This window comes from Panthera tigris, chromosome A1, assembly GCF_018350195.1.
Source record: "Panthera tigris isolate Pti1 chromosome A1, P.tigris_Pti1_mat1.1, whole genome shotgun sequence".
NCBI lineage: Eukaryota > Metazoa > Chordata > Mammalia > Carnivora > Felidae > Panthera > Panthera tigris.
Window position 1 is genome coordinate 72,012,036 of NC_056660.1, and position 23,984 is coordinate 72,036,019.

The following is a 23,984-nucleotide window of genomic DNA, read 5'->3' on the forward strand; positions in this document are numbered from 1 at the left end:
TAGTGACCCTGTGGAAACCGCAGGGGGGCCAGCTTCTCAGGACTCCTGCTCCTGTAGGACACACAAACTGCCATTTCTGCCAATTCTCTGAATCATGCCTCATAACTTCTCTTGGAACAGTAAATATTTTGATCATCCGAGGGCCCCTGAATCACAAATGCAAGAATTCCTGCTCCTTCCAGAACAACTCTGCCTCTCCTACAACAGACTCCAGAAATGTACTTTTTTGCAGGGGGAAAGAATATTCACTGTAGCCATTTATGTGAATCACCTGATTACTAGCTAGGATATAGCCAAGTGTGCATATAACTAAATATATACCAATTTTTAAATATTTCAAGTTTTCTTTCATGACGTTAGGATGTGTCTGTGGCAACACAGCTACAGTGTATTGCTTATTTGGTGTAGTTTAGGTTTATATCTAAACTTCCCTAGGAACCTCAGATGCAAAGGGGAAAAAAGCAAGCAAGCTCTGTAGGGCGCCAAATTTCCCCTGCCCTCCCTTCCCATATTCCTCTCTGCCCTCAGCAAACAGGCCTCCGTGATTATCCCACCATTCTCCTCTCTTCTTTGTGTATCCTCTTTCTACTCTCCATCTTGATAACATATCCGGACTTTGTCTCCCTTCTTGCTTAACAGTGCATTATTACCTATTCTTTTATAAGGGATCCTTTTATAAGGTTAAGCTTCACTTGCCAATGTTATTACCTGTGAAATATTAGTTTTACAAATGGCAAATGGAGCTATAAAGATGCTTCTGGACACAGAACCCCGCAGGGAAGGAATACCGATAGCCCCAGTAGGTCATGCAGGCCCAGAATTGACGGTGGGCAAATAAATGTCAGAACACATCCAGGAAGTCCCAGGGTAAGTGCTACTGGATGACTGGGTAGGAGATGTCCAAAGTGCTTAAAGTGGAAAGAAAAGTGCTGTAAAGGAGTGTTATCTCAGCATGAACAGTAATGGTGCTCATCTCTACACCATGTAAGGAAAAGGAGGGAGCTGACAAGAGGGACAGGATGGCAGGCAAGTGGGCACGTCTTGACCGATGTGGCTTGAAGTGCAATGAGCTTCACTAGGCAGGTCCTACCACATCTTTTGACCAAAGTTTTACTTATCCCTATTGCATCATGTGTGCCAATACTCAAGTTAATTACAGAAACAATTTGAAATGTAATCATACTGAGGGTGACTGCATAATATCCTCTAAACTGAGACACCTTTAAGAATGAAAGTGGCGCTATTCGTGTTTACACCAAAACCACTTGTGTGAACCAGAGCTGTCCCACTCAGACTAAGACAAATGGCTCTCCTAATTACTATTCTTCACTATGGATGCATACAATTGAGGCTTTTAATAACACATCTGTATTCCATACCTCTCATATGCTGGATGTGCAACAGAGTTGAATCTAAAATGAGAAGTGTTCAGGTTTTAAAATTAGCAAGCAAGGCAGAACTTAAATTTAATCAAAATTATTCTTAAGCACTTTTTAGGGCTATACCAATTTTGGAGATTAATATAGCATTTCTATATGTTCAACAGAGGCAGTTTTCCTCCAGCATTAGAACCAGTCACTCTAGGGCACCTGGGTGGCTCAGTCGGTTAAGAGGCCAACTCTTGATTTCGGCTCAGGTCATGATCACACAGTTCATGATATTGAGCCCTGCATCGGGCTCTGCGCTGACAGCATGGAGCCTGCTTGGGATTCTCTCCTCCCTCTCTCTTTGCCCCTCCCCTGCTCATTTTCAATCTCTCTCTGTCTCTGAAATAAATAAACATTTAAAAAATAAAATAAAGCCAGTCACTCTGGTTTTACCTCCTCATTGGGCCTCAGGAGGCTTGCATTTGGGGGCCAAAGTATATTAAAGTTTCCCATTGTTACATATATTGTACAGGGAATTAGAGTCACTGGACAGATACTCACAATATGAGTGCTCACAGAGCTGAATCTGACAAAAGGAAAGCAGACAAATGTCTCCCATCTACATTCAGTCTGGGCACATGCTCAAATGTCCCCACGCCACTTGTTAGGATTCCAAGTCCACATGTATGGTGGCCTTTGCTTAAGTTATGTCTAACGTGGTACTACTCACAAAGTTGAATAACGTATACTTGAGTAGTGTAGCTCTAGTTTTAGGAGGAGATAGCACGGTTAAACAAATCCTCATGATAAAATATAATAAGGAACAAAAGGATTATGTATCTCGATATAGGGAAAAACTAATTACTTGCTTCTGCAAGTTCAGGGAAGAGGCCCTTTGTCCTAGTCCATGACCAACAAATGGAAGTCTTCCTGACAGAGAGAATGAATGGCAGCTTGGGGAGGGGAAGGGGTGATACTGAAAGAGTAAATTTATATAAAAAGGAGCTCTCTCAAACTCTGTGAGACTTAAAATAAAAGCATGGGACATAAAAATGAAACAATGTCAGTTGTCAACATAATTTTAAAATTATGAGAAAGAAAGAGCCTTCATATGAAACTTAAAAATTAATGTATAGTGTCCTATTGTAAAAGCCTGTAATGGATGAGATAGGAAAATAATTTAAAATAAATGAGTGTATAGGGACAGTGAATTTCAGAGGTATAGCCATTTCAATTATGAAAAACACTCTGTATGTTCCTTTAAGTCTATCTACTACCATTGGTAGTGGACTTTAAGTCTATCCACTACAAATTGAAGCCATTAAAATAAAACACTTTTTTTCTTTTCTTTTCTTTCTTTCTTCTTTCTTTCTTTCTTTCTTTCTTTCTTTCTTTCTTTCTTTCTTTCTTTCTTTCTTTCTTCCTAGAGAGAGAGAAGTTGGCACATGTGCAGAGGAGAGGCAGAGGAAGAGAAAGAATCTTAAGCAGGCTTTATGCTCAGGGCGGATCCCGACACAGGGCTCGATCTCACAACTGTGAGGTTACAACCTCAGTCAAAATCAAGAGTCAGGAGTCCTACCAACTGAGCCACCCAGGCGCCCCTAAAATAAAACATTCTTAAAATCATGACAAATAAGCGATAGAAAGAAGATTCTTGTATGGCTGATGATTATAGATATTTGCTAAAACCAGCAAGACCAGATACATAGAAAGACTGATGTCATCAGTGATTTTGACGTTACATCTACATAGACTCACTGCCTCCAAAATAGTGTCCTCTGCATCTCATTCTCACTAAAAGACATCATTCCTTGAAACTGGCTTGAAGAATATGCATGAGAACACTGTCTTCTATAAGAACCTTTTTTGCTTTAGAAGCCTAGTGAATAAAGGACATATATTTAAAGCCCATTTTATCATTGTAGCCACATATTCACAGGCTCTAAGCCTTTTGTTTAACACATTTCACAGTTCTCTTACCATATGGTTAAGTTACTTTTGTTTTTGAATCTTTGCCTTTGACAGAACAGAATTGCCCATTTAAAAATGTATGGTACTCTAGACTTAGCATAGGTAGCGCCATTAGGAGTCTCCTCTTTTATAATTTCCAAACATTCAGTGATAAAATGCAATCACTGCATACATTCTCAATGTACATTCTCATTGACTTTTGCTTTAGGAAGAATGTAGTTTCCCTAAATCGCATGTAGCTATTTGCTTGGGAGATATTTCCACGGAGTTGTACAAGTGTACTTGAACACACCTTGGCAAGTCCAACAATGAACTCCGAGCATGGAGTTATGATGTTGGAAATCTACAAGATTGTGTTGTAAGTGCCAGGAGACCAATTTTCCAACTCCACTGACATTGCAGAAATTAACGGGAATGGATTTAGATCCAGAAGATCTTTCATTTGGGTTGGTTCTCTCTGCATTTGGTACAATAATGGCAAATCCCCATGATCTACTTAAAATTCGAGCTTCTAGCCTGGAAGGACTTGTCAGATGAGGTACTTATCACCATACATCATCTAGTACTTTGTAAATGCCATGTAAGGACAGCAATGCAGAAAACAGTCAGCAAACGAAGAAGCGCATTTACAAAGAAAATCCTTATGCAATAACAAATATGATATTTTAGAGTTTAGTGATATTTTTAAATATCTGTGATATGAAAATTCACTATGGCACTTGGAACTAACACAACCTTAACTGGTGAAAGCAAAGTATCTTTAAAAATGTAATGTTGGTCAAAACTTTAACGTGTGTGAGATTTTTCAATAATCATCTTTCAACAGCTTTTCTGGCTTTTTGCATGTAGGAAGCATTTTTAATCCAAGACCTTAAATGTTTGCTGAATAAATAGTTATGCGCATACAACTTGCAAAACAACAAATAATGGCTCTAATGTGATATAAAAACTTGGGGAGCCAGGGGCACCTGGTTGGCTCAGTTGGATAAGCGTCCAGTTTGGCCCAGGTCATGATCTCATGGTTCATGAGTTCGAGCCTTACATCAGGCTCTCTGCTGTCAGCACAGAGCCTCCTTCGGATCCTCTCTCTCTCACTCTCTCTGCTTTTCCCCTGCTCACTCTCACAAAAATAATAAGTAATTTTTTTTTAAACTTGGGGAGCCATTCCTCAAATTATAATAGCTGGGTAGGGTGAATTGTTCCTGGTGTGGAAGAGAATAGACTTCTAATGTGACCATTTATAAAGATACATGTAAAGGGGAATGGTTAACTTGAAAATATCCAGTGGCAGAAACTAATTATAACTTGAAGGTAGTGGTGAAGGTCACACTGTAGAGACAGGGAGACAGGAACTACAGTGCAGGCATCCTGAGAGAGACAGGGACAAATCAAGGATGAGAAAGAAAGAGGTGATTATGGAAAAGGGTAACGAGGAAGAATCTGAGGCTTATAAACAAATGTCTACAAGCAAAGGAAGAATGGCATCAGAACTATTAATGAGGTATGAGTCACATACCTCTGGGATGCTTCCTCTGGGATGTGGTAGGGATAAGGGCAATAGATCAGGGAAGACTTCACAGGGTATGTTGGCAGAAAGCTTTGTGTTCTTGGGAAGGAATCCTGAGTGTGGCAGAGATCTGAGTATAATTATAATAGTATGACTAGTGAATATATCTGGTCAACGCGCCAACAATCTGGTCAACATGCAACTATGTGCATAATTCCGACATTTCCTCCTACTGCTCTGTGCCGCTCCTTTGAAATCCTGTGGACAGTAGCTTTATCTAATAGGACTTGTGTCTAACTTATTTGCCAAGTGTACACAATTCATTAGCAATGCTATCATGATATCTATACAAGCTTAGACATACAAGCTTAAAAAAAGAATACTAGAAACAAACTAGGTGGTCCAAGAAGAATGATATAAAACTATACAATCTGAAGTAGTGCCTCATTTCCCCTGTGAATACCATATTATGTTGATCATGTATCACAAGTGAAAAATCACTAACAGAAGATTATAAGTAAAAATCTGCACAAAGATTAAGTGCATAACAAGTACTAACCTCATGAAGGGTCTTGGAAGGAAGGAAAATGGAAATGGATTAAAATATTATTATCTGGGTTCCATCCCCTTTTAACTTGTAGGAAGTTTAGCTGAACTAACTAGGAAATTTTCCCCTTAATATTTTTCCATGTCTTTTACACACACACAAAAACTAACACTTCATTGATTCCGACAATCTGAATATCCAGAAAATTCCCTGATTATTTCATATGCTGAATAGGCTGAAAGTAATTATACACTCCTTCATTATGACAGAATTACAAGTGTTAAATGGGAAATATACTGAAACCCTGAGTACAGCTAAATATGGATAAAGTACTTTTTTCATAATACATATACATCAGTGACTTGAATACTAGTATATTCTTCACAACATCATTATTTCTTTTATGCAAATATAAATAGAAATGTGGTAAACTTTTTAGTAGATGATCACTGTCAGGGAGACCCAGAGATGTATCATAATTAAGAATCATATTTTCAAAATAATCAATGTCATAAAAATACATTTATCTCTCTAAGATAAATTGGTTGTTTCCAAATGACATAAGATACCTATTGCCACAAGTTGAAATAAAAGTTTTACTGAAATTACCATCAAAATGAAGTCAAAGTCTATCTTTAAAATATTAAAAGCCACAGAATAAATGGATTTAATTGGTTTTAAAGTCAATAAACTTAAAAAGCAATAACAAGTTCCCTTTAGAATTATGAACATGTTTTTTAGCTTTTTCATGTTTTTATTTCTACTATCTTGACATTTTTATCTGGCTTCAGGACATAAATTCATGGCAAGGAATGTTATTTTATGGGATCTACTTTCACAAGAATTTTTCTAGGTCACTTCAATGACAGAGGGAAAGCCATCTGACATTCACAGAAAGATAGTAATAACAGTTGCAGGCACAAGATAAAGAAACCCTGAGGTCTACTAGTGAAGGGAACTGAGTTGTAAATCTTACCAAAAAAAAGAAAAAAAAAATAAAGATTTTGACCCCAAAGCTCCAGAATTTTTTTCTTATGGGCTAATTGCTTTAACGATGGGAATACTACACAAGCAAGGCTATTTCATTTCTCTTGAAAACTCATTAGACTTTTATGAAACTTAGAAAATGTAGAAAACCATTACATCTGCAGCTCTCTTACAAGTATTCAAACCTATGTGATCATTCATGTGAAGGACCACGTATTTGAACGTAATCTTTACTCTGTTGGAGACTATAACAAGTATGTATATATGCTCACAGATAAATATAAATACCCTTTGCAATTATCATAATTTTAGTCTTCCTAAATTCTGAGGAGGGATCTTAAGATAGACAAATAGTGGACAAATAGAATCCACTCATTTCCTGCTGCCCCAGTATTTCAACTCTGGGCTTGCTCTGTGGCAGAAGAAGTTTCAGAGAGATTACCGCCACTGGCACTGTGCCCACCAGGCCAACTGCACAGCTGAGAAAATTCTGACTTGTTCTTAATGTGTATATGATAGGCATGGCGATGTTTGCTGACCTAATGTAATTAATTGCCATCATTCTGCCAGAACATAATCATAATATCATAAGATTAAAGAAAACATAATTGAGTGTTTCATCTATTCCTTGGAAAGCATTTCAAATGTCATCATCACGTTATAAAAAGTCATTCAGAATCCTCAAGGTCACTCCGAGTGTCCAAATGCTTAAATTCGTGCTGGTGGCATTGCCAGATTTCATCTAGTCTTCTGAGCTGGCTATTTTCCCCTCACACTGTCCACTTGTCCACTTCTCAATCCCACTCTGTTGTCCATCTAAGAAACAGACTGTATAAAGCATTTTCCTTTGGAGAATTAACAATAACAGGAGCTGGGAATTATAGATCTTATACAATGTCCCTAAAGGTGGATTTTATTTTCATAGCACTTCACAAATGAATAGGCAGAAAAAAAAATGCCTAGGCGATAATGAAGAGAAAAACAGGTGCATGTACGTATCAGGATACTAGTTTCTATCTGTGTGCCATTTTCACTGGGTGGGAAAGAGTACGTCATAGTAGTTATGATTATAGAATAATCATACACGAATACACACACCACACAGAGCACCTAGTAAAATAACTATTTTTTCCCAGTGGTAACATAATTCAGATTACTCAGTTACCCTCAACAAACTCACTTGGAAGTGGGACTGCTCAAGAATAACTCATTAGTACCTTAAAACGACTCAGCTTTGCATACCCTACATTCACAAACTTCGGCATTATGTTTCTTCGCCATTGTATTGCTATTATCACCACTGTCTCTTAAATGTAAAATCACAAATAGCCGATTTCACAATTTACCACTTTTTCCACAGTAAAAAGTTATTTTCAAGCACCAATTGCTTCTTGGTAGAACACTGACATCAATAGAAAATGCAATTAGGTATTGAACAGAATGGTTAAGGTAATTTTAACATGCTACTATTGGATCAATTAGTAGCCAGTAATTTCCAAGATATGCAGAGCTTTAGCAGACCTTTAGGCAAGTCTCTTGTTAAGAAAATGATTGGGATATTAGATAATTGAAATTAACTACTGAAACGTGCCACATTTCATAGTGAAATTAACTACTGCAACGTGCCACATTTCATAGTTTTCCCCAGTCATATTAGAAACACAATGTATAATGAAGTTGTTATTCATAAAAAATTTAAATAAATGATAGGTCCTGCTAGTTAATGGTGTAATGAGTCTGAGGAATTTCCAACTGGTCCCAAAGACTGACCATCAGGAATAAAATAAAGTTGAGGCTGGATTTTGTGACTCAGAAAATGAAAGTATGATTGAACATCCTGTGCTTCTTAAACAATGAGCTATTGCTGACACGGTTTCTTTCTTTCCTTCTTTTTTTGGTTATTGTTTTTCCATGAATGATGCATAAAAATTAATAAGAATTTTGTCTGCATTCAAATTCCTACAAGGTGTTATTTGATTTTTTTTACATAAACACAAGGGAATTATTGCCCAAGGCCATTCTTCCCATTTCAATGTGCGAGCCTTCTCATGTAATGTAATTTTAAATTAAATAAAGGTTCACTGCTATTTCTCCTGGGTATATATTTGGTTTTGCTTCGTCTATAAAACAGTCTTTCAAAAGCCTCACACTGCATTAGGAAAATAGCTAACCCATTGATGGTACCTGTGGACCAATTTCTTCCTCCTTTCCTCCTTTATTTTAATATGATATTGCACATTAGAGTTTATTTCTCCATGGACATTAAGAGAATGCCTCTTACCTTGTCTCTAAGTAAAAGTTGTCTAGAGAACTTCTGAACGGTTTAAAAGTTGAGTCTTCTGTTACTGATATTGCTAGTAATATAGAATTCTAACTGATATTGGAATAAAAACAATGTAGGAGTTAGGTATACTGGCCACCATTCAATGGTATGTAAAGTTATCCAAGTTGCAAATTCTTGATAAAAATATAATTTCCTATTGTTTTTATTGATAACCTTAACTGATGGTTAGAGGATAGAAAGCAAAATGTTACATGAAAGTATTTAAATAATAATGCAGTAGATGCTCTGATTTTTTCCAAAGTTACTTAACTTTTTAATCATCATTTTACCATTTAACACAATAGCAAAAATAATATGAGTAATAAGTCTTGATTATAGAGGAGGTTCTTGTAAATTAATTTGCATCATTGCCTTGTGGACATTTAATGTCATTTTTAAGAAAAAACAATGTTTCCCATACCTCAATAAATAGGCAACTCTCAAGGTAACATATCTTCATGTCATAATTTTACTCTTTATTACCTACGAGTAAGAAAGAAAATTGTTTTTTTTTTCAAAGCTGTGTCTGCGTACAGCCCAGGAAACCAAAACTCTTGAACTATAGCAGAGGATTGCTCACCATAGAAAATAAGTTGCCGTGACAAGGATCTCGGGTACTGAGTCTAAGGTTTATATAGTAGAAACAAAGCTTTAAAGGGCTCATGACTGAGAGACAGATGAGTTAATTGGAGAAGTTTACATTAATGGGGAGTCATTGAGAATCAACCCCTTTTCCTTATCACCTGGTGAAGGGCATTCCGAGTTAATTTATTAAATAGCATGAGTAAACGCTTCTCTCATGACATAAATCAACACTCATCATTTGTCTGATTAGTACCATTATGTATTATTTGTACCAGCTTAAAAGTAGAATGTTTCCTGCTTACCCACATAACTATTTCTGCTAAACAGTGGCCTAGATCTAGGATTAATAACCAAATAAAATATTTCCACCTTGTTAAACATGCAGCACTTCCAAAAATATTTTGTTCCCATTCAGTCTCTACCTCTATAGGGACAGCAAACAGCACCCAATCATGATGCTTTTGCATGGCTAGGACATGTCAATAAAAGTGACTTATGTCTCTTCATTTCATATAGTCATTAGACCTTAAAAGCAATAAATATCTAACTCCAAGCGAAACTCTTAAGATCTACTAAGTCCTTGCTCAAGAAGCGCATCATGTACCTTTCCATAAACTTGCATTCCAAACTGAATACATTACTTTAGGACAAACAGACAATGTTCAGTGAAACCCTAAGTAGCTCAGAGCACGTAACACACTTCCAGAATCTAAACAAATCATTCAAAGTGAAAATGCACTGTGTACGGACCTTACATTTATAGAGACTGTAAGTTCCATGAGGCCAGGGGTTGTGTCTGCCTTTTTCATTAGGTTCAGGAATGTGTTGCATCAATATTGGTCAACAGGTAATATCAGAATGGAAATATGGCCCATATTTTCAGTCAAATAACTGGTCATCAATCTTTCAATAAAACTATAAGTCTAAAACCAGTGGAAACAAAAGACATAAAGAAGAGGTAACAAGGAAAATTATCACCAAAGGAGTGATTCTTATCAGTTGTTTGCATATAACATGTGGGGAGGAACAGCCAGTTAGGCTTTTCAAAAAAAGTTGCTTTAGTTCTTTCTCAATAGAAAAGAAAAAGAGAGTAGTTTTCATATTGCTGTGAATTATTTCATAAATTATTTTTCATTTTTATTCCTAAGTGAATAAAAACTTGGATGTAAATGATTGGGGCTACATTGAGGAAACTGAAAGAAACACCCAACTCATGGTTCATGAATTCTCAGAGTCCCCGGCAGGTAGCTCACATGCAAGAAGTAGGAAGAGGAAGAATCCTCCAAAAGTAAAAAAATCAGAAAGAAAACTCATCCACTCAACTTGGATGGGTGATGTGTATCAATTTCAATCATGAGTCTCCCACATATGCAAACAATTTTTAAGGAAGCAGAATTTGGCCCCAAATTTTAATAGCTATTAACTATTGCTTTACTATTAGAGCTGGTTTGCCATTCACTATATGGTATATTGGCTTTGGCGTGTATATAGTTTTTGTGTAATATTTTTTTCATGACGTGGAAAATGAAAGCAAAGAGATAGTTCATTCTCAAATATTGTTTATCTATCATTTTAGGTAGGTATTGTTTATCTATCATTTTGAGGTAGTCTTTAAAACTCCTTACATGCAAACATTTCTTTCATTATCTCCCACCTATCATCTACCCTCTACAAATACAAATTTTGAAAAAGTAAAACATTTCAATCAAACATAAATTTTGTTACTCTTTACAGTATTTCATTTTGCTCTGGAGAAGAATCAAGATAAAATGGCAAACTTCAATGGTATTTTTTTTCTTTGACACTAAAAGGAAATAAAAAACCAAAGTATTTGATGTCATTTCATGGACATCTGTAAATAATAAAATCCTTTCTCTAATTATGATTATTCATGTGCTTGTTTTAGAATTTTTTTAATGTTTGTTCATTTTTGAAGGAGAGAGAGGCAGAACGTGATCAGGGGAGTAGCAGAGAGGAAGGGAGACATAGAATCCAAAGCAGGCTCCAGGCTCTGAGCTGTCAGCACAGAGCCTGACGTGGGGCTTGAACTCACAAACTGTCAGATCATGACCTGAGCTGAAGTTAGACGCTTAACCGATTGAGCCACCTAGGTGCCCCCCATGTGCTTGCTTTAAAATGTTCAAGTTCAAGTGCTAGCAAGATTTACCAGGAGTCAGGTTTTATTTTCTTGCTCCAAGATTCTCTCATAAGGTGAAGACATTACCACTCACTTTATTAATGCAAATATAACCATGTTAGAGTGCAGACATAGCATATCCAGTTCTGCCTCTGTGGGTTTGTCATGCTCTTTCAGGAAAAGAATGGGTAAATAGTGCTTTTCTGCAATTCTAGCTTGAGAAATAAACAGGCTCCTATGTTCTTTGCTGATGCTTAATGTTTTCCAGCGGGTAAAAAGATAAATGACATTCATAATAAATATCATGAACAGGAGGGCACTTGAGGAATAAATTAATAAAATCTACCGGTGACATTTATTCCACCTTAGCAATAATCAGTCAAAAGCTACAAATTAAAGACCTCCTACATATCCATCACTATTGAAAGAGTGATAAGAAATGTACAGATACAATCATGGAATCATAGAGTCTGAAAAAAGATAGGAGCCTTAAAATTCACCTCATCAAGATGTACATCCTATCCATTGGATGCTCAGGGGGTTTTTGTTGTTTCTAATTCAGCCCCATCTGATTATCTCTGAAGCCCCAGCACATACAGCACATTAGCTGTCAGTGGAAGGCATCCGAAAGTGTTTCTTGAATGAGTGAATAAATAAATTCATGATTATAGACATCCCCACCAAGTGCTTGATTCTTCAGCCCATATTTAAGTGCTAAGTAATTATATTGAGTAGAAGTAGTTTTCCATATATTTCTTGCAGACCCTTTTGTAATTAGACATATGCGTTTAATTTTTGTGAGGTAGGTATTATGGGCTTTGTGTAGTTAAGAGATCTGTAGAATGATGGGTCCATACGGGATTAACTCGCTCTCTGTACTGGACCTGGAAAAGGAGTTCAAAGGTAGATCAAGCACAGGGACCTGCCGCTCACATAAGAGGGAGGAAGAAGTCTCTCTAGTCCAGAAATGAGACTTGTGTGGAAAGACCCTGCTTAGAGGAAAAAAAAAATGTCTCGGAGGAAATAGGGGTTTAGGAAAAATAAACAAATTATTAAATAAAAATATTTACTTCATTAGTAAATTTTTTAATCTTAAAAGAGTTCATTTCTGAAGGAACCTAGGTTTGTTGTCTTTAGCAGCCTGCTCTGACAGGATGCCCTTGGCCTGAATTGGCCCTTCAATTCAACAGGTGCCCTGTGGCCCCCAGCTGACTGTCTCAGACTGATTTCTCCCCTGATGCCCTTGGCCTGAATTGGCCCTTCAATTCAACAGGTGCCCTGTGGCCCCCAGCTGACTGTCTCAGACTGATTTCTCCCCTGAGCTTTAGGTGATGGAGACCACTTCTCCTTTTCAGGACTATAAACCAGCTGCCATTGGTTTGAAATTCAGTGTCTTTGTTTCTATTTTCTCAAGTCTCAGCAAAATAACACCTGTCCTTCCACATATTATCTTGATGCTCAAGGACACATTTCTTGTCCTATTCTTCCCCAGACTGAGTGGAGCAATCACAGACAAGGCTTTTCTCTTTGTGTATCCTCACAGGCCAGCTCACCTGGTCAACAGGAAAGGTGAGCACTACTTATGGCCATGTCTTTCTGCTTACTGCAGGGGCCTGAACCAGGCCCTGAACTTGTAAACATCAACATCATCATCATCATCATCATCATCATCAATGGTAAATATAAAATCATTTCATCTCAATGCCCTGGTTCCTGAGACACTGATGTAGACCCATGTTTATCAAAGTGTGCTCCTTCAGACATCTGCACTAGAAATGCCTGGGATACATATTCAAAATTCTGATTCTGGAGACGCACTGGATACACTGAATTGGAATCTTTCAGGCTAATGTTCTATGATCTGGTTATCTGCACTGCTCTCTGAGTAAGTCTTAGGTATCTTATGTTGAGGGTTGTGAACCACTGTGAGAATATCTGAAGGCCTGATATTTCCCTCCCATATCTTTAGCATCATTTTTATACAGGTTAGGAATTTAACTCAGTTAGTCCTCTGCTTTACTATCCACTGTCCAAAATTGCCTGTACAGATGCTGTATACTTGGGAATTAATTAAAATACATTAGTAAGCCTTCTCAAGAAGTGTGTTATTTTATAAAGTTCTTTCTAACATCTAACTTCACTTATGCTGATGTCATTCACCTCATCTCTTCATTTTCTGTCTCACATTTGGGATGAAAAGGAAAATTATCACCATCCATCATAGAACATTCTTTCTCTATCTGCACGTCATTCTTAAAGACAGCCCTGAGACATGATTATTCCAGAATAAAAAAGCTTTGTCATCATCCAGTAGTCAACCAATAGGATTATAACCCACCTGCATATTCCGGGGACAAACCGAACACATCCCGAACTGAATGCAGCAGGTTCGCCACCCAAGTATCCTCCTCCTTTTGGGTTTTGTCCTCAGTGAGGATACCACCGAGCACCAGGTTCTGAGCCAGTCCTCCCAGAGCGAGCCCACCCCGATACCCAGACCACCACAGGCTTCTTTCCATATCTCCTCAGAAAACACTCAAAATATCTCTCATCCGTTCCAATCCCTTAATCCAGAGGTTGCCAAACCACCATCTCCAGGTCCAGAAACAAAGTCAACATGTGCAGCATCTTCCTTTATAAAATTAAGGAGAAGTTGTCACTGTGGCTAAATAGTAGACTGAAGAGTGCATTCCCCGCCCCAGATCGTGTGTGCACTTAATGCTGTCCAAACAGAACAAACATTCGTAGTTTGCAAGCTCTATTTGGTTTCTATCTTTTTTTTTTATCTCTTCTCCCCCTGTTCCCCCACCTCCCTGATCCTGGTAACCACTGCTCAAGTCTTACCTCTATGTATTTGATTTGTTTAGATTCCACAAGTAACATCATGCAGGTGTTTTCTTTATGTGTCTGGCATATTTTACTTCTGCGTGTTGTTGCAAATGACAGGATCTCCCTTCTTAAGGCCGAATATTATCCCTTTGTATGTCCTCAGCATCCCTCACCTGGCCTGTTGCAGTGCTTGTCGCACCATCACTAGCCTCTTTCCACTAATCCTCACCATCACAGGCATAATCCTGTGGAAGCCAAGTATGGCCACACTGTTTCCTTGCCTAGAGAATAACCAAGCACAGCCAGCATTCTGGAAAGGGGGCTAAGGGAAGGGAAATAGGTAAAAGTGGTCATGGGGCTGGAGCAGACAAGGTATTTTGGGTGTGGTCTGAAAGCCTAGACTAGGCTTCACCAGGGAGGGTCTTGTTTTCTCCACCCCAGAGTGGTGGGAGTCAGGGAGTCCCAGAAAGGTGATGGAGTGAGCACAAGACATGGTCCTCCCTCTCTCCTTTCCTTGTAACATGACTTCCCTGCTTCCTTCCCTTTGCTATCTGCTCCTCTTTCTTTTCTCCACTCTTTCCCTAACGCTGCCTAGTGTATCTCCCCACTGCTGGTTTGTGATCTCCTTTCCATTTTCCTTTTCCCCCTCTTCTTCCTCTTAAGCTTCAGTGTCTTCTCTTCCTCAACCCCAGCTCCTGCCTTCACACTCCTTAAAATGGCACTGGAACTTGGATAGCCTAAAAATACATTTAATTCTTTGTATAGCCTACTATCAACCTAACATAGGGTGTTTCGTATCTTTCTTTTGCCCAAAAGGCTGCTTAAAATTAGTTACATGTAGTTACCATTTGCATTTGTTCCTCAATTGCTTTTTCCTTCTGGCAAGTGACCCTAAGTAGAATGACAGCATCCTTGCCTTTGTCATAATCAATTACTCTGTGCATCAGTGTTCAGTGTCGTGGGAATTACATGAGCACTGGAGTGAAATTAACTAATGTGCCATACTTGCTTCCTTGTTACTATAAATTATCTTAGCCAAAATACCAAGAAAGGATAATAGCCATTTTCAAATTGGGCATTATATCCAACTGAGTCATAATGCAACAGGAACCATAGGGAAACTTAATGAAAAAAGAAATATTTTTTAAGCATAGCAAGTAAAGCTTTAAAATATGTGCAAATTTGAAAACTATTATTTAACATTTCATAAAAAGAAATAAAAACACTCTGACCAAAAGTATAATCATGTGAATAAATGTGTGCATAATTTAAGCACAATACCTAATTCCAATGAAACACACACAAATATATATGTGTGTATATATATATATATATATATATATATATATATGTATTTATGTATAGTCTCAAAAGGTGTTAGAGATTGTTTGTGCAGAAGAACATGCATATCAAGTCAGAGATTGTTTGAAAATCAGAGATATTAATAATCATTTCAAATTTAATACACTTTTTAAAATAAAGAAACTGACCCATTCAGAGAGATCAACACTGAAGGATGAAAGGTGGAAACACTTCCATTCTGAAAAGGGCATCTCTGTGTATCCTGATGAACTTAGATTCCTGCTTGGTTTAGTTTTGCCTCCCTACTCCCAGGGGGCAGAGTATGAAAGGCTGGTCCCCAAGGTGAGCAGTTTTCAGATGCTACTGAGGCCCTTGGTTTAGGGACAAAGGATATTGATGGCCATTGATGGCAGATGTAGCTCAGATTACTTGATTAACCCCCTGCCTAGAGCCTAAATTAAAAAAAAAAGCCAGGAGGCAGGGACAAAGTACCTTAGCAACACTGGGATACGTAGTGAGCCATTTCCTGAGAACGGATGTCCATAGATGCTAGAGATAGGATGGGTATCAAGGATGGCCAAAAAACTCACACAACACCCCAAAGCATAGAAATATGGGTGAATGATTGTGTGTACCATATATGAGTAACTCTCAGGAAAGAATAGAGAAGCTGGAGGGAAACTGAGCACCACACTGTGAAAAAACAAGTCAGTTCCATTTCTAAACCCCAAACCTGAGTGATGAACAGAAGAATTGTCAAGAGGAAATGTCAAGAGGAAATAACGTTGTTCCATCCAATTTTATGAGAGCGATGGACTCTGTAGGAAGATGTATGATTGATGGGAAGTGAGGCAGGGACTCTGAGGCTTTCCTGTCTGGGATGCTTTGGGACATTGAAGCAACACAAATCACCATATGTAAGAGACGCCTGCTGGCACAGTGGTAGGGAAGCAAAACCACCTTCTCAGAAGAGGCTCATGAAAATATTTCTGAAGGATGGGAGTACAATATTAGAAAACTACCTCATGTATAATAGATAAGATTTTGAGGTCCTTAAACGTGTTTTTGCAGAATATATGGCGTTTACCTTGTTTTCCTGAATTAAAGACCATTTCATACCCCCTCCTTCCACATTCATTGTCTATCGATAGTTGGGTTGCTAATTTAGTGAAGAAGAGGACAGAACTGCTTCACATTTCTGCAAACTTCAAATTAGAGGCAAAGGAAGTTAAGAAAACCAAACATTTTATTCTACTCAGTGTCGGGCTCTGCACCTAGGTACCTGCCTACCAACTCTACTCTTACTACCTTAACCTAAAGCTACCATCATCTCCCCCACCAGCCATTTCAAAAATAATTGCTATATGGTTGGTGATGGTTGAGCTACCAGCTTTTGACTTACCCACTAGTGGGTGGACGGGGGATCCTTATTAATATAGATTCCTGGGACTCCTACTAAACCCACTGAATTGAAATATTGGGAGTCTGACCCAAAGAATCTACCTTTTCTCCCTCTTTCCAGGTGATTCTTATGAGCCCAAATATTTAGAAATCACAGTAGCAGTGTTACTTTTTTTGATTCATTTAACAAATCTACATGAAAAAGGATTGTCTTCCTCTCCAGTTGTATCACTTGGTTAAGAAACTCAGAGCAAATATTAATCTCAGGAGAGCCCCAGGGCTTACTGCCTCCCCAGATGCCTGCATTTGGGTAACAGAAATATTTATATCACCCTTTGGAATATGATATTCTCATAAATGTCAGCCTGTGATAAGATAGCAATAATGAGTCTTTATACATTTTATGTATGTTGCTTATGTCATCATTCAGAAAAATCAAACAGACTAAAACCAGAATTTTAAAACCCCCAAATTAACTTAAGTATCCAGGGAAACATTTTAATTGTATAGACGAGAAGCTTGAGAGGCAGAGACTGGGGCATGAATGACAACATGAGCCTTGGCTGGATCCGGGGTCCAGGTGTCCCGAGAAAGCCCATGGTTCTACTCACCATTAGTGTCTTTCCTTCCTCGCCCCTCCCCCTTTTCCTCTTCTCATATCAGAAACACATTCTGACTTCCACTCTTCTCTATCTGTGCCCCAATGATGAACAATCCTTTCCTTCATTCTGAGTTCTTCAGTATTCAGAATTTACCTTCAAACCATGTCTCTCTACAGAGGATTTTCTTAGTCTTTCAAAGCTACAGATTGCTTGAAAAAAAATTGTTCCTCATGGTGCTATAGACAGTTTATAGTTGTTCAAAATACATGTATTTCCCAAAATCATATTAAACTAATTCTTTAATGTAAGTATTCCCTTGTCAGTTTCTGTTCTACCATCTTGCAGCTTGTCTTCTACCTTTGAGAAAATCATTCATATCTGACATTAAATCTCTTGATATACATCTCTGAGGAACATATTATAATCATCATGACCACAAAAGAGACGACTATTGTCATATAAAAGGAAAGATTCCACAGGGAACATGTGCCTTCAGCATCAGAAATGTGTTTATTTTCATTTAGTACTTTTTTTTTTTGTCCCACCTCCCCTACCGGAGGTGAAATTATCTGACAAATTGAATATCTTTATTTGGATGGCAGGGGCTTATGAGAGTTACTTCCTGAAATGCCAATATAGAAATATGCACCTCAAATCAAAACTCTAATGTGATTTTCATTCAACAGAATTTATTTTGAATGATCTGTGTGTTTTATTGCCTAGCTTCTAAATCTATGGATCCTCAGTAAAATTGGTCCCATATTGGGCACTAGTTTTCACTGTGCAAACATTAAGTTGATCTTTTTAAAGTGGGCACAAACTTAAAACAGATTCCTTCATTTCCAAGACTTTAATCTTTATTACTTTTTTCTTTAAACCTGAGGTTGACTGGAGTTTTCCTTTTAAAGCATTTACTCAACTTAACTTCAAAACCTCTTAGCTGAGTTAGCCATGTGTGGCATGGCTTTTTAAAAAAAATTTTTTTAATGTTTATTTTTGAAAGAGAGACAGAGACAGAGTGTGAGTGGGGGAGGGTCAGAGAGAGAGGGAGACACAGAATCTGAAGCAGGCTCCAGAATCTAAGCTGTCAGCACAGAACCGGATTCGGGGCTCGAACCCATGGACCATGAGATCATGACCAACTGGGGCTGAAGTCGGAGGCTTACCTGACTGAGCCAACCAGGCGCCCCCGGTATAGTTTTTTTAAATTTAAATTTCATAAGTTACATGTAATAAATTTTAAGAATATTAAATGCTTAGTACATAATATCAACTTTTTCCCAGAGAGATGCAATTTTCTATGATTTCTTTTTTAAGTTTGAGAATCTCCAAAGGAAAAGGATCATGTTTCAAATTACACTTCTTAAAAATTGAAATGAAATCTGTTCCCTAGGTAGCAAATCCCTAAAGGTTTTCCTTACATCATCATGTGTTTATAACTTCTTGTTAGATAGAATAGGTGCCAGACCATATGATGAAAAATGTCTGGCACATAGAAGCATTATAGTGAAACAGTTAAAATGTAAGCTAATGAGTCAGACTATTAATGCTCAAATCCTGTGTTCTCTATTTACTACCTGGGTGACTGCACAGATTCTTAAACTCTCTGTGCATCAGTATCACCATTTTAAAAGCATTTGCTCAATAGGATTAGATGAGCTAATACTGGCCAGTGCTTAGAACAGTGTTGGGCAGAGTTTACTATATAAATACTAGCCATTATTATTACTATAGAAGTAGATCTATTGTTATTATATAGTATAGCAATTGTTATATTGTGTTGTGCTATATTATTAACCTAGTGAGTACTCACTACTTATGAAATAGAGGACTATGGAAATATATTCTTTTAATTTTTTTGAATGTTTATTTATTTTTGAGAAAGAGAGAGACAGAGTGCGAGCAGGGGAGGGACAGAAAGAGAGGGAGATACAGAATCCAAAGCAGGCTCCAGGCTCCGAGCTGTCAGCACAGAGCCTGACGCAGGGCTCGAACTCACAAACCATGAGATAACGACCTGAGTCAAAGCCAGCCGCCCAACTGACTGAGCCACCCATGTGCCCTGGAAATATATTCTTTTTACTGAAATATTTTAAGTTCACATTTCATTACATTGAAATAAATAGCACTTTAACTATGGAGTAATAGTAAAGATTGAAAGTTGCATTTGATTTGCATTGGAGTCCTTTTCCTGAAAGATGGCTGAGGATTATAAGGGCCTGGCCTATGCAGTGGGGATCTCACAGGGTGGGGGATGGACAGATAGAATATCTTTTACCAGATCCTGGATTCAAAGCAAAGAGTCAAGATTGGTAGAGAAGAAAGGCAACATCTGTAAGTCAAGAATCAAGGCACCAAAAGGAAGGCACAGATGCCAAGGAACTGGAGAACCAGGGACACTGAGAACAGAAAATAACGGGTCAACAATAAACCTGAAGTTGTCACTGAAACAGATCGGAGCAGATGCTGTCACCCATAGCTAGCCTTATGAGACCTGATTCCTGGGCAGGAGGCCGTATGGACCAGCCATTAGTCCCTTCATCACTTCTATTACTGCTGCACTGTTTTCCACCAAACACAACCTGAACTTGCATTTTCGGCAAAGACACACACTCAAGATGATATTCATTACCTTAAAAAATGGTATTCATGTGCAACTTCATCGCAAAAGAAATAGAAAGCACCTCCCTCAGTAGCAAAAAGATAAAATAAACATTCACATGTCCCTCTGACATCAACACATGTATCAGAGCACAACAAACAACATGATAAAATCATCAACAGAAACAGAGACCTAGAAGTTATGGCAGATACTGCAACTAATAATTTTTAGGTATGTCAAAGATGACCTGGGGGGAAAGAAAGAAACAAAAATAACAGAACAAATGTCAAATTCATAAAATTGACTTGTATCTGAAAGAAGGCATCTCCAGAAAGTGATCTTTATCTGAATCATACTTCTCTGAAAGGGGAGGATAGGGAATTCTAGCTTGATCTTGCTCTCAGTCTGTTGAATATTCATTTTGGGCAACAGAACACAATTTACATCATGTGAGGCTCAGGTCTGTGTGCAGGAACACCCTTTAGGGAACTCAGATGAAGCTTCTAAAATAACAAGAACATTTTCCAGTTCACCGCAGAGGGAATCCGCAGCTCGAATTTCATTTTCTTTGACAGGTTTTTCCAGATTTGCTCAAGAAAATGCCCCAGAGAATGATTCTGCTTAAGTTTTATGTGCATGTGTGTGTGCATGCGGGCGTGTGCGTGGGTAATGTCTCTATACATGTTTACATGTAGTTTTTTGATGATAATATTTAGCAATAACAGAGTTTTAAAGAATTTAAATGAACACGACATGCAAACCCAAATAAGAGCATTTTTCTTTGAGGTACCATGAATTTAACCTGTCAACTTTTGCTCAAAGGAGAAAAGAAATACTTTCATCTAAGTCTCTATTGTTTGGTCCTATGGCAGAAATTAATTCTGACTCCACTATAATGTATGGATACAGCACATCTGAATGAGACTTATGTGTAAATAATAAATATTGCAGAAGAAGTCATATGGCTAAAAAGGTGCTCAACTTCTAGGATACATTAACACAAAACAGAAAGACTTGCTTAGATTTAAATTCAATACACGTTTTATAAGTATTTTTGCCTGCAAAACATTGACACAATTTGAATTCCTGGTTTCAAAAGAACTACTCTTTTTAAATTTTATTTTTTAGAATTCATAATAATTCTGTTTCTTTTTATAAAATCATCTTTTCAGGAAACTCTCTAAGACAAGTACATTTCTAAATGGAAATAAAAGATTATATTAACCTCAACCCTTTCAAAATTATTCAATTTTCTACAAACTAGCTCATTTTTTTAAAATACTCAAATGCACAATTTTAAGAGGTAATATTACTCTTCCACTTGACATATATACTGATATTATCAGACAGTGATGAATAATAAAGCAACAGCCCTTACAGCACTGTAGTAAAGATCAAATATTAAAGCCAAGATGGCAGAGTCAATAGACATAGATCCTTCTCATTTTTGTTGTTGCTACTACCGTTTTGGTTTTTTTTTTTTTTGCAAACATTGAATGAATGGCCAACACCTTTGGCATGTTACTTACTGATGGGTAGAGGTAACCTTCTCCATTCATGGCTATATACAATCCTGTCTTCACTCCCTGGATGGCAACAACGCGCAGTCCCACTGGTATGAGGTTGAACAGTGCTGTAAAGATAAACATGGCCTGTCACAAATGGGCAGGGGAAGCAAAGCTTTGCCATCACTTTTCTGTCTTTCATTTCTTTTATTGAAAAAAAAATCATCTATGTTACAACCTTCTGAGAAGTTCTAATTAATTAAGTTTTATTTCTCTTTCTAATGAAGACGTATCTTCAATGGGTAAAATCAGCCCTTGAGCTTCAACGTATAGATATCAGCAGTCCACCTATAGCATTGCAAAGAATTGGTGGACCAATACACAGACTCAAGCCTGTAATCATGATTCCAGTATCACAGTCTCTGACATCGTTTGATGCCAAAAGAAATCAGCTGTGAAGATTCTCAAAGAGTGGAATCAAAAAAGTCCAAGTTGAATGCTTAGTCTGGTCTTTCAAGCAGAAAGCATGTTTTATCACTGCAGTGTAGGACAGGCTAGAAGTTTAAAAGGTAATTTCAAAACTAAATTAGTGTTGCTGAACCAACATGAGATGCCAGCAGAGCCCAGAAAAGGTGTGTACCTGCCAATGTGCTCAATTTAGAAAGAACGAATCATACTGAACGGCATGCACATTTTAAAGAGAGACATTTTTTTTTTACTAATATCTCATAAAACTGTGAGTGATAACTAAAATAAAAGAGGGGAAAGTGTTCAATTTTACCCATCTGTGAGATAAAAACTCATTTATGTTTCCATGTTTCATTTCTTCCCTTATTGACCAGAAAAGTATTTTTCTATTATTTTACATAGTACAGATAGCAATGTTATCACTGAGTTTTAAAAAAAAGTCTTAACATTCCTTTAACACATTGTCATCCTGGGGTTACATGTTGACTCTTTTGTGGGTATTCTAGCACCATCCTCAGTATTAACTGCTTCATGATTTGGGGGACCTTAACGTATATACATTTTTAAGAGAGCTATTAATTATTCACAGTGAGGTTATCTGCTCCCACTCAAGGTCTTAATTCAAGAGTAGTTCCAACTAACTGGATCAGGCCAGAACAGGCAACGACAACCCTGAAATGTTGAAGTAAACATGTAAACAAAATACCTGAGGTTTAGGTTCTCAAATGTATTCCACAAAAGACAAATAATTTGAAAAGTGTGGGTAATTTTGGCTTCAATCTATGGGTCTATTCAGTGTATAATTAAAAATGTACTTTATAAATTAATTTCTATTTAATTCTGAGGCATCACATTTTTTCTCTGAAGGGTGGGGGAAACTTATACCTTCTTTTCCAAGTATTACATGTTACTGATCCCAAGATGTCAAGATGCCTGTGATGAAAGGAACATGGCAGGCCATGGTCATAGATAATCATCCCTAAAGGAATACTCAGGGACAAAATGATTAAGTGGATAATAGCTTTCATGATTCAAGCTATCTTTGGACTGTTTTCCATAAGATTCTAGAGGCTTATGTTATAAAAGAATGAGGCTTATGCTTGCTCACTTCTATTACTTAATAGTAAACATGAGTGGGAGTCATTGAACAGTACATGGTACTTGTGTCATTGTAACTCAGTATTTCTTTTTTGTGGAACAGGACCATTGGCTAATATCTCTCTTAGCCAGAACACCTAAACTCTCCTATCTCCCTTATATTTTGAAAGGATGGGTACCATAGAACAATTCCTGATTTAGGTGTAAAAGTTCTGGAGAAAAAAAAACATAGTTGGATGCCTGTCCTTGAAAACTATTCTAACTTAACCCATTCATTCTAATCTCTACACACTCCTAATGGTATTTGTAGGTGCCATATATTTGATAGAGGCCAGATGGTATAATTCTAGAAAGTAAGCACGTCATGAACTCATCAAAATAATATGGTATAGGAAAGAGAAAAATTATAGATGATAGCCTAAAATGACCTTTCCAGAAAATAGTTTTTTTCCCTAGGATTTTGGTTGGGACCTGAATTCCAAGATGTCAGTTATTACCATTTACAGAAAGACAAATCAAAGCTAATCCATGTAACCACTGTCATGTGGAAGCCCATTCAGAGCTGATCATGATGAATCCATGGTGCTAATTAAAACTACAGATACCCATGTTAATTGAGACATCATTATATTTTCCATTCCTTTTGTATTTTATATAATTATAAAGCAATGTCACAAAGCCTAGGGGAGTTCAGAATAATAAGATGTTCATGCTACTTTATTTCTTTCGTGGAACACTCTAGTTTTCCGTACA

General features: G+C 37.4%; 1 protein-coding gene across 12 annotated transcripts in view; it reads right to left on the reverse strand.

Annotated features, from left to right (window-relative positions):
* Nucleotides 1-23,984, reverse strand: part of FGF14 (fibroblast growth factor 14) — a 612,361-nt gene that overhangs the window by 97,594 nt on the left and 490,783 nt on the right. For 9 of the 12 annotated variants that reach the window (XR_006215265.1, XM_042979809.1, XM_042979797.1 and 6 more), the window contains one exon: nt 21,690-21,793. Coding sequence is in view for 9 of the 12 variants with exons in the window: in XM_042979809.1 (XP_042835743.1) it covers nt 21,690-21,793 (104 nt within the window). In the remaining 3 variants the exon portion in view is untranslated. Of the gene's footprint in view, nt 1-21,689; nt 21,794-23,984 lie in introns of those variants that run through there. The other 3 variants (XM_042979803.1, XM_042979795.1, XM_042979793.1) reach the window with 3 other exon arrangements.